At 37.3% G+C, this 25,641-nt stretch overlaps 1 protein-coding gene across 1 annotated transcript in view; it reads right to left on the minus strand.

Annotated features, from left to right (window-relative positions):
• The window catches only part of LOC139694811 (probable phospholipid-transporting ATPase IIB), a 43,471-nt gene extending 24,742 nt beyond the window's left edge, over nt 1-18,729 (minus strand). The window contains exons 1-10 of the mRNA XM_071593329.1: nt 18,631-18,729; nt 18,143-18,331; nt 16,450-16,594; nt 16,257-16,370; nt 14,989-15,423; nt 14,611-14,799; nt 13,617-13,738; nt 2,775-2,997; nt 1,320-1,502; nt 568-729 (exon numbers count right to left, since the gene is read on the minus strand). Coding sequence (XP_071449430.1) covers nt 568-729; nt 1,320-1,502; nt 2,775-2,997; nt 13,617-13,738; nt 14,611-14,799; nt 14,989-15,423; nt 16,257-16,370; nt 16,450-16,594; nt 18,143-18,300 — 1,731 coding nt within the window. The 5' untranslated portion in view covers nt 18,301-18,331; nt 18,631-18,729. The remainder of the gene's footprint in view (nt 1-567; nt 730-1,319; nt 1,503-2,774; nt 2,998-13,616; nt 13,739-14,610; nt 14,800-14,988; nt 15,424-16,256; nt 16,371-16,449; nt 16,595-18,142; nt 18,332-18,630) is intronic.
• Nucleotides 18,730-25,641: the final 6,912 nt, after the last annotated feature.

Below are 25,641 nucleotides of genomic sequence, written 5' to 3' on the forward strand. Positions count from 1 at the left end.
CATGAGGAGACATTATTTACTTCTTAAGTTTAAAGAGCTGCATCGTAGCTGTGTTCCAGCCAATGGAATCACGGAGCATTCCTGAAACATCTGGGCCCCTCATCTGGAGAGATAAGGACCTAACATCCTCTGAATATTAGTCAGACTCTCTGAATAAGGGGGATTACTGCTGAAATGCTAAGTGCTGCACACAGGCTTCAAGGATATTCCCCTTGTGGAGCTCTGAACAAAACAAAAGTTCATCTCTCTCTCTGCATCGAAGAAGTAAAATGATTTTACAGTAATTTGTTTACTTGCTTCAAAGCACATTGCATTAAAGAATAGTATGTTTCCTCGAACTAGTCAAATTTTCTGCAAATTATCATAAATAAGAACTTTTTTATGGATATTTTTCATAATTTCAGCATTTCTCGTTGAAATAGTCTGGTAATATTTGTGAAAAATTAAGTAATCATAATCATGGCACTCAGAGGGTTATAAAGGGGTAGCAAAATGAATATCCAGCAGCAGGGCATTTATTCAACCCCAGGGAATTCCTCAGTCTGAAGACACCCTGTTACTACATACCTCATCAGGGCTGGATGCTTGGTAGACAACATTCTGCCTGGAGTGTTGATCTGCCTCAGTTTCATGACTCTCCTCAGTAGATTCCCCATCACCCATACTTCCACTATGGCCTTCATACACTGGCGTCACATTATGACACAAAGCCACAGCTTTAACAGCTTCCTGTTGAAATAGGATCAAATACACATCTTAATACACTATTCCATGTTTTAAAATGAAGTAAAATAATGAACATAAGCATATTCTTTACTGATGACCCAGGGCTCCTCGAGTTTAAATGCTTCCAAAATGGTGGCTCTTATAAACCTCTACTTACCAGAAGCCGACAGTTTGCGTCAACATATTGATGGGTATGCACTTATGGTGGATGAATAATGGGCAGTTAATACAGCCCCTAATAAAATACATGATTTCAATGAGGAATCTCTCCTGGTGCCAAACAAAGCAAACCTAGGCTTTCATATATTGTCTTTCACCTCTACTTCCTGAAAATTATTCAATCCCTCTTCTTAAAATTTCCCATCAAATATGCTCCTCTCTCACACACAAAAGCATTAAAGAGGGTTTCCACTGAAATTAGTGGCTCTACTTTACCATGAAAGAGTACGTTCATGGAAAAAATAATTAAGGATTGATTTTCAAAATCCCCCAATTACTTTCCCTTTCCCTACAGTTTTCAAACCATTGTACAAGCCCGAATATCACACCAACACATCATTTAGGGACAAACTATTTTTATAAAGATGACCCACCTGGACACGAGTGACTTCAGATCGGCGTAACTTGGCAGATGTGGCAGCAGAGCCAATAGAGATCGAAGCTGGCGCGGTGCTTCCAGTGGTCAACCGGAGTGGTGAAGGTGTTGTTGCTCCGCCACTCTCAGGAGTTTGCAGAGACTGTGTTTGTGAATGCGCTGTTCTGAGATGAGTGGCAACCTAGTTAACATTGATAAGGACTTGTAATATCTTCCACTGATAATCTCAATTAGACTATTATTTCAAATATCCGTCCTTCACCGAGTTCACCATCCAGAATTCATTTGCCATAACATCACGCATCCTAAGGTTTTGACCACGATTACAACTTATACAAGGGAGAGTTTGTATCACTGGGTGATGTCAATCAATAACAAAGATTCTCACTAAATACCAAATCATACCGTAGCAATGGGAATGGAAGGAATATGGTTGATACCACTCCACGACAGAAGCATGTGAGTAACTGAGCAACTTCAGAAGTCTGTAGTTTGATAATCCAACAGCAGTACTCTTCTCAAAAATCATTACCGGGTGGCCACTCATTTCATTAATTCCCTTTCCCTGACTTTTTCCTGATTTTTCTCATCAGTGTTTGGAACCTAATGAGGCATATTTTAATGTGAATTGCCCCTCATCACTCTGCTCTATGATTGGTATTACTGGAGGCGGTCTTACCATAATTTTGATGTTTCATTGGGGCTGCTGGTGCAACGGCCTATGCCAAACACAAACTGATCACAGAACTGAGCAGAACTTCACCCTAAACTGGGAATCCAGTTCCGGTATCGTATTTCAAAGTCAAAAAAGTCCAAACTGACCAAAAAAGTAGCTGTTTTCTCCATTGTTCCCTAAGTAATTTGAAGAAATTGGGCAATTCTTGACTTTTTCTTGAGTTCTTGACTGAGATTACACCCTGTATTAGTACCATCTAAGAGCTTGTTCATATTTAAAGTTTTGACCAACTTTACTTTCATCAAGTAAGACATACAATAGGCTGCTGTACTGAATTAGCCGTCAATGATCTAGATCAGGCCTTCAGAAATGGGCCACAGCAGGGACTTCACTACTTCCTTCCAATTTTCAAAATATCATAACTGACATGGGGAGACCATGACATTATGGTGGAAAACCCCCCTACTATATCAGTATTATGCAAATTACCCAAATGCATATCTTAAGTTTTGATGCTAACTTCAGCATCATAAGAAAAATAAGGATACAATTTGAATGAAAATGAAAAATATAGTTTCAGAAACAATTAAAATTGATGTGCCTATGATTTTGACATAAAAAAATTCATGGACCAGACTTCATTAATAATGCATACATCTGATATGAAAATGGCAAAAAAATTAAAATTTGATCAATGATAATCTTAAAATAGTGCACTAATTAATAATTAAAGCTACAGTTTTAAGGCATGAACAAGGGTACAAAAGTAGTACCTACCTCATCAAATGTTTCAGCACCATAAGAAACTGTTCCCAAGTGTAGTTTCTTCAAGATCATTTGATTTTGGGTAAGTGTGCCTGTTTTATCAGTTAATAAATAGGATATGCGGCCCAATTCTTCTGGTATAGTTGTTGAGCGCACGACTGTACCAGATATTTCAGGATCCCTCTGAATACTCCAGGAATAAAATGCTTTCCCCATATCCAAGTTCACCCGTAAACTGGAATGTGTAAGCATTATCATTAATGATTAATTACTTAAGAAGATCAGTGACATTGTGCAATAATATATTTTAAAATGCCCTTATAGCAAGTTTTTATGGAGAAAAAAATTTGAAGCCCAAAACTGCTTTTTCTGGTGTAGTCATTGTAAAATTACCCCAATTATAAAATTCTCTCCACAGTATTAGAATATGAGAGTAACAGCATAGCCCAACCAAAATCTCACATAGCAAATCAAAATGTGAACATGCTATGAACTAGTGGGTTGCTATTCCTGTATTCCTCATTACCATTTTCCTTAAAATAGTCGTGTTCTATGACTAATGCCCTAAGGATTGAAAGTCTTGGGGCATTATAATGATCAGACACAATTTTCATAAAACTAAGATATTCATTGAATCAGCACAACGTCACGGTAGCAGGTAATGATTATAATAATATACTTTATTCATCTTATAATCATATTCACATATGGTAGATGTCGTCATTTAGGAACATACAGTTGCTCCTAGATAATATAGTATACAGCACAATATACAATCACATAAAATACTTATTTGAAAATATTTGCATACATACACCTAGTATTCTACTCACGCTAGACCTTATAATTTTAGGCTAGTAAAGTCAAGCTCATAATACTCCTCTATTGAGTATAAAGGATTGGAGGTAAGCCAATCACGCAGCACCCTGTAGGACACCACATTGCGGGCTGACTTTACAGATTTTGGAAGCATATTAAACAATTTGATAGGAAGACCTTCAACTTTGTAAGTCCTATCTAGCCTACAGTATGGAAAATCCATATTAGACTTTGCTCTGGTGTTATGGCTGTGAACGTCAGCCCTAGTGGAGTACATACTCGTATTTTCTTTTACATGAACTAATGAATAGAATATATATAAATTGTAGAGTCATAATTTTTAAATTTAAAAAGAGAGGTCTACTGTGTTCAAGTGGACATGAATTAGATAAGGTACGGACTGCCTTTTTCTTCAACACAAAGATTAGCTTAATATCAGATGCATGCCCCCAAAGTCTAATGCCATAAGTAATATGTGAATGAAAGAATGCATAGTAGGCATTAATTAAGTAGTCCTTACTAACATATAATTTCAATTTCCTGAGCAGAAATAAGACTCGGGCAAGTTTCTTCCTAACATATAGAATATGAGTACTCCATGTTAACTTGGAGTCTATATAAAATCCCAGCAGTTTCACAGGGACAGTATCCGGTGTAGCACATTTTAGAGTACATATAAGATGCTGAGTTTTATTGGGATTCATATGGAGATTGCTGGCAGAAAACCAGTCCACTGCCTTTTTAAGTATAATAGGAACTCTATTCATCGCATCAGAATGATGGGGGGAACTATGTAGGAAAGTAGTATCATCCGCATAGAGGACACAGTCAGTAATCATATTGGGGCACAAGTCATTAATCGTGACCAGAAATAAAAGAGGTCCAAGCACAGAGCCCTGAGGCACACCATATTTAATATTTAATGGTTTTGACTGTTTACCATTTACATAAACTGACTGCTTACGATCAGATAAGTAGGAAGAAATAAATTTTAGTTCAGTATCCTTAAAACCATAATATTTCAACTTATTTATGAGAATTGTGTGATTAACACAGTCAAAAGCCGATGACTATTGGTCCCCAAAACACGTTTTATATATGTATGGGACACATCACACTGATTTCAAATATTACAGACAAGCACAATATATTGCCATCAGATTTAAATAAATTATGTCAGAGCTGCTAAAAAAATTATGTGCCTGCCATGTGATAAGATTAAATGGGTTGTCAATGGTAATGGTAATGGTATATAATTACGGACCATTAATATAATCAATGACCACTCATAATCTGCCTAATCTTATTTCTGCTTGGCCATGAACCAAGATTTAAGACAAATTTACACTCCCAAAATAATGATTTAATAAAATAATATTGAAAAGAACTGATGAATGATGCTGGTTCAGTAATAAGAAACTTGTAGTATAACAATGTTTACATTTAGATAGGCGAATCAATATAATTACTCCCAAGTTTCAATTTCCTCCAGGAGTCAAACAGGAAATCATAGTGGCTACTTTGGATGTCTTGCCTACAGTATTTGTTAAATAACATATGTAGGTACTCACTAAATTGTACAATGAAACATTGAATACATAATGTATACTTTAATGAAAAATAACCACTAAATACAAATTAAATGTAACTGACATTGTAAAAATATATTATTTTAGGTCTATACCTTAGGCAGTAAAATTTCAGTCGCATTAAAAAATCATTTTCCATTAATCAACAGGATGCCTGCAATCACTCAAAAGCAAAATAAAATCACTTCTTGACAACTGATGGCCAAGGAAGGAAATGAAAAATTTCCCCTGAGTAACAAAACTCACAACTAAACATGCACCAGAGTAATTGAGCATAAAATAAAGACATTTGACACACAACAAAAATATCTAGAAATCAAAATGTTTAGGACCTTATATTAAAGTTCAGATTGCAGTAAACAAACGATAAAATGCCAATCCTGTAACAAGCCACTGCGGAGTTTGTGTTTATCTGGGAGCCATAACATTGGTATCACTGTTATGGATACAACTAAGAGAAACTGTAATCAAATCAATTGAGACTTTATTTGGGAGAAAGAGCTCAAATTCAACCATCCAATTGTTAACATAACGCATAGCACATATGAAATTGCAGAATGGTTCCTTCCCATTTGGTTGCACCACTGAAATCTTAAATTGCTAAAATCAACTCATAGGCTCACTATCCATTTGGGATGTCTAATATACGGTGCGAGGGAGAGGAAGAATAAGATCAAAGACAACCCCGGGCACATATCAGTAGCATCTCTGAAAACCAATTCAAATGAGTCAATTATCAATTTCTCCATGTTTTCCTTGTCTTTCCAGGTTGGAGGTCATGCTGCCGATAACAAAAGCCTGGACATCAGGAATTGAATTGGAAAAGGTATACATAGGGCATACAATGTTATACATTTCATGTGATTGTCATGCATGGATGATAAAACCAGCAGAGAAAATAAATTATATGTGATTTAATCTGGTAAAAAGAATAATGAAGAAAACCAAGTAATTAGACTAAGTGGAAAATATATCAAGACCTTGAAAGTGCAGAGAAATGGGAACTCTATGGGAGGCATTAATAGGATGAATAATAAACTAATTAGGTGCATTCTGAAGCTCAATGGCTGAGTGAAGGTTTTAATGAAAGGAGGGAAAGTAAAGTCAACTGAGAAAGGCAACTTAATGGCTTGGGAGTCGGAATAAATGGAATGTTACCACAAAACCAAAATAGGATTGATCATCTCGGAAGATAACTACAAAATTTCATTCAGAAAAAATATCAATAACTTTTACATAATTAATTCATAAGCTGATACATGGAATGAGTATGGGCAAATTAACACAAAGTTGTACATCAAGAAAAGTTTGAAATTAATTGAATTTTTATTTTGAGCGATACTTTTGCAAGCAAAATGACACCCATCCTGCACAGACCGATAAAACAACTGAGTACATCATCACCGCAGATGCATAACAAGGAATTTTGTGAATGGCTCAATGCTAACCAATGAGAGGAACGTCTTGAATATGCCAGGCCTCTTCCTGAAATTACAGTTAAAGTATGGGCACTAAATGAAGCACTACAGATGCCTCTCAGAGAGAGAGAGAAGAACCTTATTATGCTTTGCTAGTTCTCTGGACTATTAATTAGATAATCAATCATCGATCCAGGGCCTTCATGGTACCATGTAAGTCTTAGCAAGACTTGCAAATTTCACACACAGGATAGGGGAATATTCTGTTCCCATTACTGACTGCAGTTTTACAATAAGTTCTTGTACGCTCCATAATATCACATTGCTTTAACTATGCTTGTCCTTAAGCATTCGCAAACAATTGTTTCCTTGGAAGCTGAATGTTTTTCCACAAGGTTAGCAATAAAAATAAAAATTTTAACAAGAATGCTTTTTGCATATGATTTCATTTCATAAAAGCATTTTTGCACAAATAATGGCAGGAAATGAGAACGTATGACTTTTGCGGAATGATTGGCCCAAGATATGCATAAGATTTTGATGTTGATAAGAAAGGCTCATCCAATTTGCAAAAAATAAAGTAGTTACATCACCCAGAAATACTACTTCTAAAAATTTTACAGTAATTCAATATTTTTATAGTTTTTAAGTGCATGAAATCCTTTTGAAACACGATTTGTTTATGCTGGCTGTTCTCCTGGAGTCCTGGCTGATAGCCAATTCTATCCTAAATGCAACCCACATGTTTAAAAATGTCAGCATTATAATGCTAATGAAAGCCATTTTGTATTATCATCATAATGCATTGTTTTCTAGAGTCGAAGTGCAATGCGAGAAAATTGTGACAAAATGATACATAATCCTCATAGCATGCACTGTACATACTTTAGTCCTTTGTATTTCAACAGTACATACATACAGCCATTCCTTCAATTTTAATAAGTAAAAGAAAATGATTCTCTATGGAATGAAAAAAACTACAACACACGGAAACACATTATTGCACAAATGGTAAAAATGTGCTTATAGGACCCAAAATATTTGCTTCCGATAAAAAGTCAAATTCTTTTTTCCATGAAAACAATTCTCTCCCATGAAATACAGCGAGTGGAAATGGGATAAGGTGCAATAACTTTATGAGACTAACAAAGACATTGCAACAGTCATTATTTCCTGCACATGGTACTACAACATGACTGAGTATGCACATCTAATATACACAGTATCCTAAGTTTAAGATTACTCGCTACAGGATGGCCAGCATTTAGATGGTTTCCGATTCTGGGTTATCAAGGGTAAAAATTAATTTTACTACCTCATTACCCCAATGTTAATCCAATGGACACTACTATATTTAAATACACAAATATTACAGTATATTTCCCATTATAATAGACCACTGAAATAATTAATATTTAAGAGTGCATGAGGAAGGGTGAAATCGGTGCGCTGTACAGCAAAGTTAAATCGTTATCGGGAAGTAAGAAAGGAAGAGCTATGCTAATAGTTAGAGATAAGGCGGGTAAGGTAATAGTTGACGCAGGAAAGATCCAAGAGAGATGGAAGGAGTATATAGAAGAACTGTATAGTAAAGAACTCAGACCAACACAGTTAGACATTGAAAAAGAAAATGACGTAGAGGAAGACAGCTTAGGTCCAGGCATACTAGACAATGAGATAGAAAGGGCATTAAGGGAGATGAAACTAAATAAGGCCGTGGGGGTAGATAACATTCCTGTGGAACTTTTAAAATGCTTAGGAAAATGTGGGAGGAAGAGGCTATATGGGCTGATCCGTAGCATTTATGAGGAGGGAATCTGGCCGGAAGACTTTGTGAGAGCAGTTTTAGTTCCGATTCCGAAAAAGGTAAAGGCCACGTCATGTGAGGACTATAGGACAATTAGTTTGATATCCCACGCAGCTAAAGTTGTTCTCAGGATCATAAACAAAAGGATAGAGAGTAGGGCAAATGATTACTTAGGGGATGATCAGTTTGGGTTTAGGAAGGGGAGAGGTACGCGTGATGCCATTGCAGTAATGAGATTATTAATCGAGAGGAATATAGAACACAACCAGGAGGTATTTGCCTGTTTCGTAGATTTCGAAAAAGCGTTTGATAGAGTGAATTGGGAAAAACTAATGAGTATTCTGCAGAAAATAGGAATAGATTGGAGGGAAAGGTGGCTAATCCGCAACCTGTACATGTCTCAGACTGCTCAGATGCGGGTGGGAAACGGGGAGTCCGGATGGGCAGTGTTAGGAAGGGGTGTAAGGCAGGGTTACCCATTATGCTGTTCAACCTGTATGCAGAGGAAATGATCAAAGAGGCATGGGAAGAACTGGAGGTAGGAATGAAGGTGGGCGGGGAATTCGTAAAATCAGTTAGGTTTGCTGATGACCAAGCTTTAGTTTGTCAGTCAGCCAAGGGGTTGCAAAGCATTGCTTAGTGAATTGGAAATTCATTACAAAAGGTATGAGATGAGAATCAATATTAATAAAACAAAGGTTATGCGATTTTCTAGAAAGAAAAAGGCCAAGCTTAACATTAAAATGGGAGGGCAAAAACTAGAGCAGGTAGAACAGTTTACGTATCTCGGTAGTGTTTTGGACCAACACGGTCAAAGTAGTAGGGACGTAAGGAGAAGAATTGCGCTAGGCAAAGAGGCTTTCACGAGGAGGAGGGAGTTGATGACGGGGACTTTGAGTAACGATGTTAAGAAAAGACTCGTAAAAACTTTGATATGGAGCATAGCTATGTATGGCGCGGAAACGTGGTCATTGAAGCAGGAGGATAGACGTAGATTGGAGGCTTTTGAAATGTGGGTGTGGAGAAGAATGGAGAAGGTGAAATGGACAGAGAAGAAAACAAATGAGGAAGTACTTGGTATGGTGGGCGAAGAGAGGGGTTTGTTGGGAGCAATCCTATGGAGGCAGGAAAAGTGGATGAAGGGGGTGTTGACCGGCAGTGGGATGTTGAAGACTGTGATAGAGGGTAGAATGTTGGGCAAAAGAGGAAAGGGAAGGAACAGGATAGGGATGTTGGACGGGATGAAGGGCGGAAGAAAGTACTCAGAGATGAAGAGGCACCTGGTGTAGAGTAGAATTTAGGGTTGTGTTTTGTTAGTAGTCACAAAATATTTGTTTGGTAGTTGTGTCCATCGAAAAACCTACCTTAACCGGTAGATTACCTTAAAAAAAAAATATATATATATATATTTTATTGCATTATTTTTGTAGAATACATAACACACTAAAAGCTGCTAGTTTATAAAATTCACAAGATTAGTCATATTAAATTCAAAAGAGGGAAATACTAGAGTCACCATTATCTTTACTGCCAACTATCTATTTTCCATCAAACTAGCATTAATTCTCAAAAATTCCAGAACCTAATGCTCAAGTCCAGGTTTTTCCTAGATTAATTCAACATTTTCTTAATAACGTTTTCAGAGAAGCAAGGATGGCTGCCACTCTGAAGAAGCACCTTAAAACAACCTGAGAGGGGAACAGCACATTGGTATAGGGTTTGCACTAGCTTGAATTTCCAACTGAGAGATAGCGAAGCTGGTATGGATGTGAGGGAAGGCACCTTGGGAGTAAGAAAAAAAATAAACCATGGAGAGAAGAGGATAACGTTGAATTCGTGTCGTGGGAAATGGCACCAACAGGGGAAGAGCACGCATGGATGGGCTATTATATAATTGGGAGATATTTGATTTTTGCATCCATAAGGATCAATCGGGCTGTATGGGAGGGGGTGGGGGGGAAGAGAGCGCGGGAGGATTTTAACAAGGTCCGAGTATTGGTGGTACTGGAATAATTTTTTCTATGATGTGCTTAGCGATATTGGATTTACCTGGCCTGTTGTATCTGTACTGTGCTATTTGATTTTTCAAGATTGTGAGTATGCAATTAATTTATTAATAGCATTCAATTTCCTCAGTTGAATATATTTTCAAAATCCACAAATCAAACAAATGGTTATATTAAATTTGAAAAAATAAAAATCTTGCAAGTTCCAATGAATTTTATTTAAAACAGACAACAAGATCAGACCTGATGATGTCGACTCTTCGACAAAAACGATTTGAAATAAAATTCTGTGGCATTTTTATTTAAAATGACCAGTTTTGTTGAACAGTCGACATCATCAGGTCTGATCAAGTTACTACGACCACATTACTATGACAACATCATATGTAGCTCTCCCTTTTCTGAATCCAACTGGTCTCGCCTCAAAGAATCATTGGGCCCCCATTTTTTATTATCTTATTGATGATGCTATAGCAGCAATACCTTCTCCGTGCTCAAAATCAAACTTACTGTCCAACAATCCTCTCATATGGGCCATTGGTAGACCAGTCAGTACTCCACTGGGTTCCTGACAAAAGGGCTCAGCCTTGATTACGGGTGATGCCTCATTGCACCCTCAGCTTCACCCAAGTTGTGTAACTTTTTGGTCACCACATATCCCTGGGAAACCAAAGACCGCACAAGGAATGGAACTGCCCCACTAAACTGACGTGAAAATTTCACAATGCCATTGCGTTTGGTGTGAGGTGAGCCCCTCCCTCACCTACCAATGCAAACTTCGGCTAGATTACTGTGGTCGGGTAATGGCTTTTAGTCCTCACATACGACTGATTTTCCCTTCATTCGGAGGGGAATTAACACTCATCTAACAAAGCCCTCTGACCAAATTACATCCTTATATGGTCTAAAAATGAGCCCATTAAAAATTATTGCTTTAGTTAACACTTTTGAGTAGCTCTATGAAGATGTTATTCACCCATGGCCTTGCTTAGTTAAATTTCCCTTGATGCTTTTTCTATTTTGCAATAAATTTCATTTACAGAATATTATTCATAGGTATCTGGTGTCATAGAAATAAATCATTGCTATTATGGAGGGTGTTTCTACTGGGATATTCAAATCCAACAGAATTTACGTGTTTATGAATATTGGACAATTACTATTCAGTGAACACCATTAGGTGCAGCAGTAGGTAGGCAGCTGTTTCATTGCCCAACACTTGATTTGCCTGATTGATGCATGAGTGCTCCTTCGACGTACAAAAATATGATATGAAGTTCATAAATACTCACTAGTTTTAAAAAATCTCTGAGTTGGCCATGTACATTATATTTAAATAACTCAATTATCTTTTTATAGTCCATCATATACTTTCCAGTAAAAAAACCCTCAATTTTCCAATGTTCCGGGTTTCTTACAAGTATTTTCAAGGTTTTTGCATTCCTGTTTCCTCCTAGTTTTCCAAGATTCAATGATGCCTGATCAGCCTGTTTGATATTCCTCCTACTAACAATTACCTTCTATCATCTATAATTCTACATACAACTTCAAGAGCAGTCAATTATATCCACATCCATAAAACTGTGATAGTTAATGATACTGCTCCATAATCTCCACTAATCCACAGTAGAAATATATACTCTGACTAATATATCCCTGTAAATGTCAGCATCTGTCACATTCTCATACCGAAGTCTGTACGGGTGCTTGAACCGTATGCTACTAATCATCGTATCACTTCCACAAAATAGTAGTGCTTTATCCCCACTGCTATTCTTTGTTCCTAAACCACAGTGCCCAATTCACTCTCATTTCTCCCTTCACCAATTACTATAGTCCACCCCCCCCACCACTATCTAGCGTTGACAATAAGGAAAACCCTTTCCCATTTCCTCCATTCGATATTATGCCATGAATACTTCTCTCCATGATTACTTGTTAGCATGCAAACCTAAAAAATGAGCAAAGTTTCTTGAATCTACTTTTGTCTCTTTATCATTACCACTCACCTGCCCTACTTCCACTACTTTCCTCCCTATCTTTTCATGTGACACCACTCCTTTCCCCACCGTTTATAATCTCCCTAGCTCCATTCTTCTATTCTATTACTCCATAAACATCACAACGTATCTTTTGATCTCACCTCACACAACCCTAACATGACCATATTTTCTCAATCCTGCTTGATGTTTTCTTTCAAATTCCATGACATAAAGACAGTCTTTACCGTTTGTGTAGCTGTTTTAACAGTTATGCCATCTTTTCTGCTGCTGAATAGTCAGCTGGGCAAAGAGTTGATGTGGTGGTGACCAGAGGCCTTGCCTCCACTACTTCTACATTACATCCACCCCGGTGACCTGAGTTCCTAGGTTACCGGAGCACATTTTCACATGCCCATTATTACATTATCATATTTATATATGCCCCCCTCCATCATAATTACATGGAATAAAAAATTGAAGTAGCCTTCCTCTATAGAATTTCGAAAAAGACACGATCACTTTAAACGGCTGCCCTAAATGGGTCAGATGCCTTTGCAGCTATCTCACTGAGAAGATATTGCGTGGACTGCCCCTTGCATCTCTCCAGCCCTTCAATCTATTTTTCTTGGGTGACCCTACAAGGGAGCAATTATAATTGTTGCTGCCAGCAAATTCTAGGAACCATCATAACAAGCAAGCCCACAAACCAAACCTAATCCAATTATCACCACCATGGAAAATTATAAACAACTTGGTGGCTTGAAATGCTGTTTTCAATCTTCATAAAAATGTACCTCTGTTATAGGAATGCAATTTTTCTGACAGAGATAAGCCATAGAGAACTTAGTAACAGTTGAAATACTGGACTTGACTTTTACAATTCAACGGCTGAACATAAAAAAAATTCAAAATCATTGCATCATACTCATTGCTATGCTACTGGTGCTGATTATGGGGGCAACAAATATTACTAATTAAAAAATATGTAAGAGCTAATATTCAATTAAAAATTTCCATTTGACTGCATTTGTACTGAGTCCTCAAATCTCACACCCTTGTCTTCCAAGTCAACTTTAGCACAGAGCATATGATAATAAGTACACACATATGTGCATCCCATCATGCAATTTAGCAAATCTCCAACAGTGAAAAGCTTGATTTATTTCTCTCAATTATTAAAGTTATTACACCAGGATGCTCAATATTGAATTCAGTAATTAATAATCAACTTACCTAATAGGAATGATGTATGAAAACAGTAGAATAAATCTGAACATATATCGGTACCAAGGCCCACTGAAACCTTTGAGACACATCATGACCAAAGTTAACCCAATGACTGCACAAAACAGGACCTAAAGACCATAGAATTGTACAATTAGTAAAATTTGTTTGATCAAATATACGACAAAACAAGTTGCACAAAAAGTAACAATATTAATGATAGAATACATACATACATATACATATATATATATATATATATGTATGTATATATATATATATATATATATATATATATATATATATATATATATATATATATATATATATATATATATATATATATATTTATATATATATATACAGGGTTCGTCCGGAAAATAAGTGTACTGACTCCTGGGCTGGGCGCGCCGCTCCAGGCTCGCCCAGCACCGCTCTGACGGGCTGCGATTGGAGGGGGGGTATGTTGGCAAGCGACGCTGAAAAAGGCAGTCGGCTCTGAGCTGTGGTGTAGTGAGGAGGAGCTCTGTTAACGCGAACCTCCACGCTTCAACCCACGTCACGGAACGTGATGCTGAAGTTTTTGGAGCAGCGTTATTCCATCAAATTTGTGGTAAAGCTTGGGAAATCGTCTACCGAAACTGTCGGTATGATTAACCAGGCTTACGGGGAGTCAGCCATGTCCAGAAACATGATCTTTCGGTGGCACAAGATGTTCGTGGAGGGCAGAGAAGAGGTCGACGACGAGTCTTCGAGAGGTTCCCGATGATGCCTTCGCGGGAGCGTTCCAGGAATGGGAACGCCGCTGGAACAAGTGTATCGACTCACAAGGGTCCTATTTTGAGGAATATTGGCTTAAGATATGTAAAAGTGCAATAAATTTTTTTTCCTGAGCTCAGTACACTTATTTTCCGGACGAACCCTGTATATAATGAAATGCTAGTGGGTGTGGTATTGAATAATGTAAATTCAGGGACTTTTTCATAAGATTATACCAACTCACCTTAGTCAACTGGTTTATCTCCATGTCCAAAAGACCCACTTTGCTGCGTGGCTGTGAATTGTTCATAACTGACCTTGTTTCAGAGCCGGTATAAACAACTACCCCTAAAGCTGAGCCAGATGCTACAACACAATTGGCCCAAAGAGTATTCTCTACATCCAAGGATTCCTCTCCGCCACCTCCATCACTCTGAATAAATGAAGAACTTTTAATGAAAAAGAGACACTGGCTGTAATTTAATTAGAGGCAATGATATAGCTATATATATAAAATATATATTTCATCAGAAGAATGGTGAATTGCATGACGTGATAAAAATACATTCCAAACAAAGTTAATTGTTTTGAAATTCTAAACAGAAGAAAATACTTCCTTTACCCTTGTAAAGGTTCCAACAAAACCGTGGATGTCTTTCTGGGGACGTTCTGCATACACTTGTCCACCAAGGGAGAAAACATCTGCATCAGATGCTAACTTCTGAGTAACCGGCACGGCAAGTCGAAGCTTCCAGTCTGTCTCACCATCGAGTTGGTCAGTTCTAACAAAACATGCTCCAGACCTCTCTGTCGTGCGCAACAGAACAAGATCAGCAGGCACACGCTGTCCTTTTTCCACAACCACCAGATCTCCCACTCGAAGCCTTGCGGCGGGTACCGCCAGGGAAGCCACTGCAGTTCCACTACCGCTGCTTCCACCAACTGATCCAGCCCGAGCAAGACGTCGATATAACTGACAGTTGACTTCTCTGTCTCTCCTGTATCTGCGATAGTCATCGACTGCCTCACGGAATATGGTAACAGCAAGAACAAAACTCTGGAGGGCAAAAACATTCCCAAAATTACCATGTTCATATTAATCACATAATGTGTGCGAATCTGCTTAAAAAAGCCCACCAAAATCTTTTGATGCTCTGTAATTAATCTTGGATTCAAGACTGACTTACTCAGGGAGGCTGTCTTTTCCTTACCAATTGATTAGTGAAACGAAAACCTCCCTGACTAAAGGCCTCACTCGCAAGCACCCTTGGAAAAACATTGGACTCCAAAGTGTCGCCTTGCCGTTTGTTAAGCTTACTATAATATTCTCTTTTCAGCGTAGATGGGAAATCCTTGCAGTCATTAGAACAACTGAGTTCTTTTTGGGTATTGACAGTGAATGAAAATGCAACACAAAATTGTGGTGATAGGGTTACTTAGATCATGTACCTGTGGCAATACCAATAGCTAGCTAGTTATCAATGAGACCACCATTCCACCCTTTACAACTACCACAAATGGTGAAGCTCACCCAGCACAGAGATTAATGTTTAAGTTATTCAGGAACATAACTTGGTGAGATAACACCACAAGGCGTGTTCTATGAAAATATAGATCCAACTTTTACGTGAAAATGATTTGGAAAGTGGAGAATTGTCGTAGGTTGATGTCATCTAAATATACATGAAGAGATGCATTTTATGGCAAAGATAGGGAACAAAAATTTTCCCAAGCTGATGTGAATTTTTCACGATTTTATGGTACAGGGTTGCCATTTTATTCCATATTATCATAAAAATTCCACTATCATTCAACATCATAGCAGTTGTTTACAATGACACAATATTTTCCATGCATAAAAAATTACAATGAACTTGACCAAATACTTACCAATGGACCCCAGTAAGTATATAGATATCCTATCCTGATATCTGGTATAAATTGACTGGTAGCCATAATGAGGAAGTAAAGATTGAGAAAAAATTTAAATTGCTGAAATAATACCTATAATGAAATAAAATAGGAAATGAGCATCCATGACATTTGAAATTTGACAGTTCAAACAAATTGTTTAGCTTCTTACCAAGGGTAAAAAAGTGATGACATTATATTTTTGGTTTCTGATAACATTTGGCGGAAACTTCTCTGGGCTAACCTGCCCAATTATGATATTCCTAGCTTTTAATTCACGTTGCCTTCGACATTTTCTCCATATCCATTGACAAAACCTGCAAAATGCGAACAGTTCATAAAAATAGTTTTCATTAAAACCAAAAGACGTATGCAACGACAGAACCAAGACCACCACTGATACGACATTTTTAACAAGAATTGTAGCTGCGGCTACTCAGTAGTTCCAATTCCTTTCCGGTGAAAAAAACTTCTAACGCTTTGCCATTCCTTAAGCCCACTCGCAGTTCTATCCGTACTTACTCCTTATGCCCAAGATGTGTGAATGTGAATGGCTAAACGCAGGCCATTGGCTATAACATTTTAACGAAAGATATTCCTGAACCACTGACCAACTATGCGCACCTTTCATTGAAAAGAATACGATTCCACTACAATAACATTGATTTTTTATAATCTATTTTAGCATGATAAATCGATTAATAATTACAAGACAACTTATTTTCCAAATATTTTAATTGACGGTACGTGATACTTCTCGTTGGTGTATCGATATTAGTTGTTTCACCCAAATAAGACGTCACAAAACGCATAATTTTACGTGATGTATATTGTAATAAATATAATACCTTAAATTAATACGCCAATATTTGTGTTACACAAATACTGTTCAATTCCTATACAAAAATGGAAAATTACTTAAATGCAATTTAACGAACGTAACTGAATGCGAGTTAACAGTTAACAATCAAGTATGGAAAAATATAGGTTCCAACAATAAAAGAAATAAATTCTTTCTAAAATAAACACAAAATGTATTCCTTACACATTAATCTAAGCGAATACAGCAAAATATTTAACAACAGAATAAATGTACTACCTCGAACAAAGGCTGCTGGTATGTTTCGGAATTAATGGAAGATCTTCAGTCCCTTTGGTTAAGGCGGTGGTAGACTCGGTCCTACTATTTTGAGTCAACGATGCCATGTCTAACAATTGATCGTATTACTAATTATGATAGCCAAACCTCACGGTGCACAACCACCATGGTCTGTTAAATACTGTCACTCTCCTTGCACCCGCTAACTTCCTTTATTGACGTTTTATACAAAACAAAAGAGAGTCGTTAATACACAACCAGCGGTTTTAACCAAAGCAGGTCAATCTAGTGCTTTCACCGTTGATAAGAAAGATGTAGAAACACTGAACTGACAATCATAATGTGAGTTGATCTTAAACTTTATATCACACTACTGTAATGAATATCACACCAAACAATTCCATTACCTTCCTTCTTCACGCTCTTCGGCATTACCATCAAATATGAGCGCTGCGTCATCATTTTCCATTGTAGTAACGAATTTTCATCAGTTCACAATTTTACTCCGAATAGTTAATAATACACAAAACAAAGCCTGACCAAAATTCGTGAAGTCAGTTCAGTGACAAGCAAGTTTCCTCACGGACGAATGCTTCTTACGCACGCCTGTGACTTATCTCTCGTAATCGTATCTTATCTGTCGAAGACTCGAGCTTTAATTACGAAATCAAGCTTACAGCGGAGTCAATTCCGTCATTGATGGCAGATGGTATTGTAAAATGGGTGTAGTGAAGCGGACTCAAAAATAATATAAACCACGACTCACCGACAAAATACAAATCCGAAACATCCTCTCTGCTTCTTCGTATAGTGCGGTTTATAACTGTCACGGACATCCTGATCCGAAGGGGGAAGTAAATACTCCCTTTCGTCCAGATCAAAATCGCCCTCATGCAATGCAACACGCAGTGGCACTTCTTCCATTCTCGGAAACTTCGCGATGCTCACGAATTACCTTTAAAATTTGAATAGCACAAGACACTGGTCAGTAATGAATCAGTGTGCCTCTACGTTATGTTATCAATAGAAGTATTGCATGCACAAATACTAAGAAGGTATTTAGGAGACATTTATTTCCGCTTGCATAATGATCATTACTTATTAAGACCACTAAGCGTATTAGTTTTCAGTAAATTATTTGCATGCTATGACTAAATTATAGTTCAAGTTAAGCGTTGCTTTTAACAAACAATTAAATAATAACAAGACTCCCAATACATATTCATCCAAAAATAAAATTAATGCTTCAAATACCTTGAACATTATTTATTTACTTCCTTCGACAATATTTCCGACGCTAGCACTGAAGTGCAGATGAGAGACTTCACGCCAACTTATCTTTCACGCACACGCCTTGTTCCATGTTTACGCACTGTTTTGTTTGTTATCGTTGTAAAACGTTATTCTTTTTTATTGTTATCCTTGTCCTTTTGTAATGTTCCACAGCATGCCGGTGCACTGATCTGTCCTTTATTATGCCTCTATTTGAGGCCATCTGTGAGAGAGTTTCCCAACTAAAAAAGCCAACCAACCTCAAGCGTAGCATCTTCCAGGGAGGGACCTGTTTTCATTTTGAATTGAATCTTTTGTAGACAAAGTAGGTTTGAAAGAAGTTGAGATACCTGTGTATTTTCTTTGGGAATTTCCAAATTCAACCACAGGATCCGGAATCTGTTGTATTTTTGGCTTCGAATCAAGAGGAGCTACACATTTAAATTTTCGAGGGTAATTATAAGGTAAGTAAGTCGTGTAATAAGATTAACTCAATCAATTCTGGAATCACTTGTTTAACTTATTAGGATAATTCTGCTGTTAGATTGCTGTCACGACGGCAACTGTTTACTGAATCTTGATATATTTCATCACAAACACGTTTTTATTATAATACTACCGGTTTCGACGCCTATGCGACATCATTCGGTATAATAATGTCGCCTATGCGTCGAAACCGGTAGTATTATTATGAAGTTTTTTGTGTGAAAAAATACCAAGTTTATTTATTCAGTGATGGTGAATTTTCACCAAATAGAGTCTCAAACCATCGAATTCGGTAACTGCTTATTTCGCATTTTGACTGTCTGACTTTCAAACAGTGATATAATTGTTATTGTAAAGTCTTTATAGTGGTTCATAACATAATTTTATTTGCCTATAAATATATATATTTTCGCATGCTTGCGGTTCTTCAATTCGATAGAATCAAGTGCTTTCAAGTGTGTAGACTTCTCCGCGGGTAAACCGATATGAAAATAAAACTAGTTTCATTTGCCACGCATTATTCAATTTGATCCTTCTTCACAAAATTTTTCAATGAGATTTAAGTACTTAAATAAATTTACATTGCTAAATTTGTACGCTATCATGGTTCGAAATTGACCTTTAGTTTAATTATGTTTCACTTATTTCCTGATTGGAATGAAGTATTTAATTTGTGATGTAGTTATAACCTTTATCATGTATTATTTATATAGGGTCATTTGACCCCGGCATCAGTCCATATAACATGTGTTAACTTAATAGCTCAAGTATTTAGTCATCATGATGTTGCAGGAGTACATTCATTTGTTGGAAGAAGTGAGATTCAAAGGGTGTGGATCAGTGTTAACAAGCCCTTACCACAATACAGTCACGGGAGTTCCTGAGAGAGAAAAGCTAATCCACTCGCCTTTGAAGAATAGGTTAGCTATCACAGAAGTAGTAAGTAGTCTGAAAAGAAAACCAAGCAGTTTTGATACATGGACACAAGAAACATTATTCAAGACCGTATCGACATTTTTTTCAATACTATTTGGTTTAATTGCGGAGCAGCCCTACACAACCGCAGCAGCTCCGGACAGCATTGAAAATGGTACCGTCCAATGGCATGATATGGCTTCCCAACAGGCTCAAGGAAATATTATGGATGGTTTTAATGTATTTTCTGACTTATTCTCTCTTTTCCAAGAACCGGATTGTATCCAGTCTAGTGGAACCTGAGCCTCAAGCAGGGAGTCCAGTCTGTAACTTTTCTCTTCTGATGAAATATTGAAAGGTATTCTTCTCTGGATATCTCCAGATGCAAGTCTGTAACTGGGCTAGATAACTTTTTCTGCTGATCGGAAGATAGAAAAGTCCGGAACTTATTCCTTATTATGGCTATAGGAGTTTTCGTTTTATTTTATTAATTTATGAGGTCTTGGACGGTGGAAACTGCCGAGTGCGAACCAATCCTGCTCTCTCAAGCTGAGTAAACGCATGCAGCGGTAGTGTTTCGCCTTGGTCCAATGCGTGACCGCGGTCTTTCACCTTTCCAGCTACTAAGGCGGGGAGAATTCTTCTGCGTAGTCAAGACGATCTAATTCCTCCCCGCTCAAAGCCGCGTTGGGCTGTTCTTCACTAGTAGGGCTTCTGCTGTGTCCAAGCTGGGGCACTTATAACGTTCCCACGGCCACACTTTGATGTCGGCGATCTCCCGTATGAGGGGCATCTCCGATTCTGCCGCTTTCTCGAAGAATTTATTCGAGATCTTCGGCAGAAGGATGTCCAGTCATTTCAGCTACCCGTCTACGTGCATTTCGGAGACCTAACCACCGCGGCCCAAGATGCAGTGAAGAGTAGAGTTCTGCTGCACTACTTGAATTCGAGCGAGACTCGACCGCGACACTCCTGACTACACCGGCGCTGCGCACGTGATGACGGGCAACACGCACTCATAGTATAGTCGACGCTTCGTATCCATGCTCGGTACAGGCGGGTAAATAATAGGCTGGAATGCCTTCGCACGAACACGAAACGCTTGGAAATTTCGATTGAGTTTCCGGTCCACCAGCACCCCGAGGTCTCGATAACCTCGGATTCCTACCGTAAAACGACTCCATTCACCGACAGGACCACTCCTGGCGGTACTCCACATCCCGTGTGGAAGACAGTCGCCTTCATCTTCGGTGCACTTACTTCAAAGCGCCATCGACGATACCACAGTAGCAGTTTGTCGACAGCGCCCCGAATTCTCCGCACTGTGGTCTCCTTCCTCCAGGAGTGGTCCACAGGAGCGCCGCGTCGTCTACGTACAAGGACAGGATTTCATCGTTCTTACGCCGTGCAGGATTTCAATGCATATATTTACCATAAACTTTTACAAAAGGAATGCCAGTTTTTGGCAGTCGCCACTTATATCTTTCAAAGATGCTGCCATTCTTTCTAGGTACTGGCTCCGCAAATAAGCAATAAAATTATGTTAGATTGTGCCATCGCAAAAAAAAAAATATTGGCCAATCATCAGCAGGGCCAGTCTTAAAAATGAAGTATGGTGTTGGTAATGTATGCATACACAGCATTTAATCATGACATTTTAATGTGACAGACAAAGCCAATATAAACCATAAAAAGCATGAATGCTAAAGGACAGGTTATTTATTTATAAAAGTGTGGCGTGAATAATATCTCCACCAATTTAAAATATAATAAAAGATCATATAAATAATGTAAGTGAGAATTGTGAAATGTAAGTGAAAATTATGAAATTAAGGCTAAGGCACAATTAAAAAAATGGAACATCAGAAGACTTTCCTATCTATAAAAGAGAAGTAGAGTATTGCACCCTATTAAATTATAATTTAATAAATTTAAATGAAACCCTAATTCAAATAAATGTCTGCATAACATATGGTATGGCTAAAGTTCAACAGAATTGACAAAGTTCTTAAGATACATAATATGGAAGCAAATTTAAATGACATCATAATCTAGTGTGCAAAAAAGAGTAGATTTATGCAGTTGTGGCACTCTGTATGGAGAAATTAGAAGAGGTAGAATCTTTCACCCTCCGCTGAAGCAACATAACATGGGATGAAGGAGCTTGGTGAATAGAAATAGAGAATAAATAAAGATAGTGTTTATATTATGAATAGTTAGTTGTTCTGTTCAAAGGAGATAAAGATAGAAACAAAGAAGCAATGAGTGAAAGCATTTGTGTTGGAGTCTGACACTATTTGAATCAGGGTCATTTACCATTGGAAAAACAGATCAGGGGATAGTTAAATCCTTTGAAACTTGATAATAAAGGTGGAAGCTGAATTGACAATGAATGGGTGAAATAAGAAGTGAAGAAGCATAAAGGGGAGTAGGAGACAATGTGGAATAGGATAAAAGAAAATATTCTGAAAAGATTAAAGTCTAATCAGTAGGATTTAAAGGGCAAAAGAAAAGGAGGTTTCTGCAGTTACCTCAGTGAGGTGGTGGGATGGCTAAAAATAATGTTCACTGCAGTCAACTGAGAGAATGTACATGCATTCACAGGAGGGAAAGGGTTGAGAAAAATCATTTTATTAAAGAATATATCAATGACCATCAGGTGTATTACTATTATTACTTTTTATTTGCCCAGAGATCACAATACAAAAATACCAGGTGGGTGGTGTATGTACATGATATAAGGCACGTCAATGAGGAGCAAAGAGACAGGCTCAGTTAAGATACATCAAAGAAATGATGCTCATAGTTACATAAATGTTTGGTACAAACCCATGAACATTGGCTGTAACATGCACATGCAATATCAAATTCAGAATAATCATTGATCACCAACATGGATCAGACCATGACCATTGCTAGAAACTAAAAGTATGAACTTACTGGTTGGGAATATTGTTGAGATATTCATCAACCGAGTAAAACATATTGTGCTGTAGATATCTTTTTAATTTATGCCTGAATGCAGCAGTTCCCTTTGTATCCTTGATACTTTTGGGTAGTTTGTTATATAATCTGATGCCCATTTCATTGGGTCCTAATTTCATTGCTTTAGTTCTTATATTCCCATAATGGAAGTCATTCCTGCCTCTGGTGTAATGATGATGATAGGCAGAGTTAAGAGAATAGTTGCCAATGTTATTTTTTATATATAGAATTAAAAACATGATGTAGATGCATGGGAGTGGTAGCAAATTTAATTCACGGGAAATAGGCCTTGATGGAGCATTGTGAGGTTTCCTGGTGATGATTCTAATAGCTTTCTTTTGCATTTTAAAGATGGTTCGAGAAATAGCAGCTGATCCCCATAATATTATACTGTAGATTATATTTGAATAAATTTCCCCATAGTACAACTTGAGTAGTACAGTTTTACTCGTAGTTTCATACAGGTGTCTTAATAAGTAGCAAGTTGAACTGAGCTTGTGTTGAAGGGCTTTTACATGAGTATCCCAAGAAATATTTGCACATAGAGAAATACCTAGAAATTTGCATTCTGTCACATGCTCAATTGATTGGTCATTGATTTTTACCAGCAGATCATCTGACACGTTCTTATTGCGTGTAAAGTATACTATTTTACTTTATTTACATTTAAGTCTAGAAGGTTGTCTGTACACCACTTGTTTATTGCAAGTGTGACAGACTTAGATTTTTCCACAAGGCTGGGATATGTTTGTGTTGATATTATTACATTAGTGTCGTCAGTGTACAACACTGGTATTATTCCATCATTATTTGGTAAGCAGTTAGGTAGGTCATTGATGTAAATCAGAAAGAGGAGTGGCACAAGGGTTGAGCCTTGTGGAACACCTTTTTTAACTTGGTATGCTTCGGATGAATATTTCGACCCATCAACTGATAACACTACTTTCTGAGTGCGATTATGAATATAGGACTTTATCCAGTTTAAAGGAATTCCTCTAATTCCTATTCTATTGAGTTTAATTAGTAGTCTATTGTGGTTTACATTATCAAAAGCCTTTGACAAGTCAAAAAACATTCCAAGAGTTTTGCGTTTAGCATCTAATGAATTAAGTATGCTGTCGATTGCCTGACATATGGCAGTTGTGGTAGACCTTTCAGATCTAAATCCATGCTGAGAATTTGAAAGTAGGAAGTTTTTTTCGAGATAAGATGCTATTTGCATATACATGACTTTTTCGAATATTTTAGCAAATGTATTTTGGGCGGCTATTGGCCTGTAGTTGTTCAAATCATTTACACAGCCATGGTTTTTATAAATGGGCACTACTTTTGATTCTTTTAATTGGGATGGGAAAATCCCTTGTGTCAAAGATTCATTAATTAAAAATAAAAGGGGTGCTTTTATGGCCTCAAAACAATAATGTACAACTTTACCAGGAATTTCATCTGGGCCAGTACTGGATTTGTTTCGGAGTGAGGAGACAATAGTTTTTAGATTGGTTTCAGAACAGGGCTTGGCAAACATTGACGATGGTGCATTTGTAAAAAGCACATTGGCTGGAGAAGTAGTTAGGCAAGGAGCTGATACGTAGTATTTGTTAAATTTATTAGCTAGAGATGAATAGCTAATGGCAGTGTTATTTTCAGGGTTAAAAGTTTTGGGAGAGTGAGTTGTGGATTTTTCTTACCTCTACAGTCATTAATTATTTCCCGTGCAGTTTTGGACTTATTATTCGAATTAAGTAACTTATTATCATAATAGGTTCTTTTCGTGGTAGAAATCAGTTTACGGTAATACTTTTGAAATTCCTTATAGAGTAACCTTTGTTCATGATTGTTTGAACTTTTACTGGAGATAGCAAGTTTTTTAAGGATAGTTGATTAGTAACGGATCTCATCAGTTAGCCATGGCTTACATTTTGTTCTTTGAAATATTTTATGATGTGTTACTGGGAAACACAATTCAAAATTGTGTTTGAAAATTGAATAAAAGTAATTGAAACCTTCGTCTCCTGACTTATGGTCATAGACATTGTTCCAGTTTTGGGACTGAAGAAGGAGCAGAAAATGCTGCATATTTCCATGAGTGAGAGACCGCCTTGGGTAAGTTTTATCATTTAGGCTCTCCATTGGTTGGTTAGTATCGATACTTATTTTCACCATGCAATGGTCTGTTATACCTAGGTCACTAACAGTTGTAACTACTTTTTCATGGTTAATGTTGGTTGGTGTATGATTTAACATTCAGTTTAACAACGCCAAACTATTAGTTGTGGCTGCTATTATATTGGTACCATAATAAAATAGGTACCAAGAGCTTTTCTCTCAAAAAAGAACCATGCGCATACATGTCTGTTTCAAGATGAGAGTGGCATAACACAACAAAACTGCCAACATGCAGTCTTGAAAGGGCTATAATAAATGAGTTTTTGAAAAGGATAATAGTTTTGATATTTTTGTTAAAAAAGTATAGTTGATTTAAGTCTGTAGTTTACAGTGTATAAAGCATTTATATTAGAACAATGCACATAAGGTAATCACTATATTGAACCTATGGATAAGATGTCCATATTAGCTAAGAGAGGATGGTCATTGTAATTAAAGCTT

This window comes from Hetaerina americana, unplaced genomic scaffold, assembly GCF_022747635.1.
Source record: "Hetaerina americana unplaced genomic scaffold, ioHetAmer1.1.p SCAF_56, whole genome shotgun sequence".
NCBI classification, from domain to species: Eukaryota; Metazoa; Arthropoda; class Insecta; order Odonata; family Calopterygidae; genus Hetaerina; species Hetaerina americana.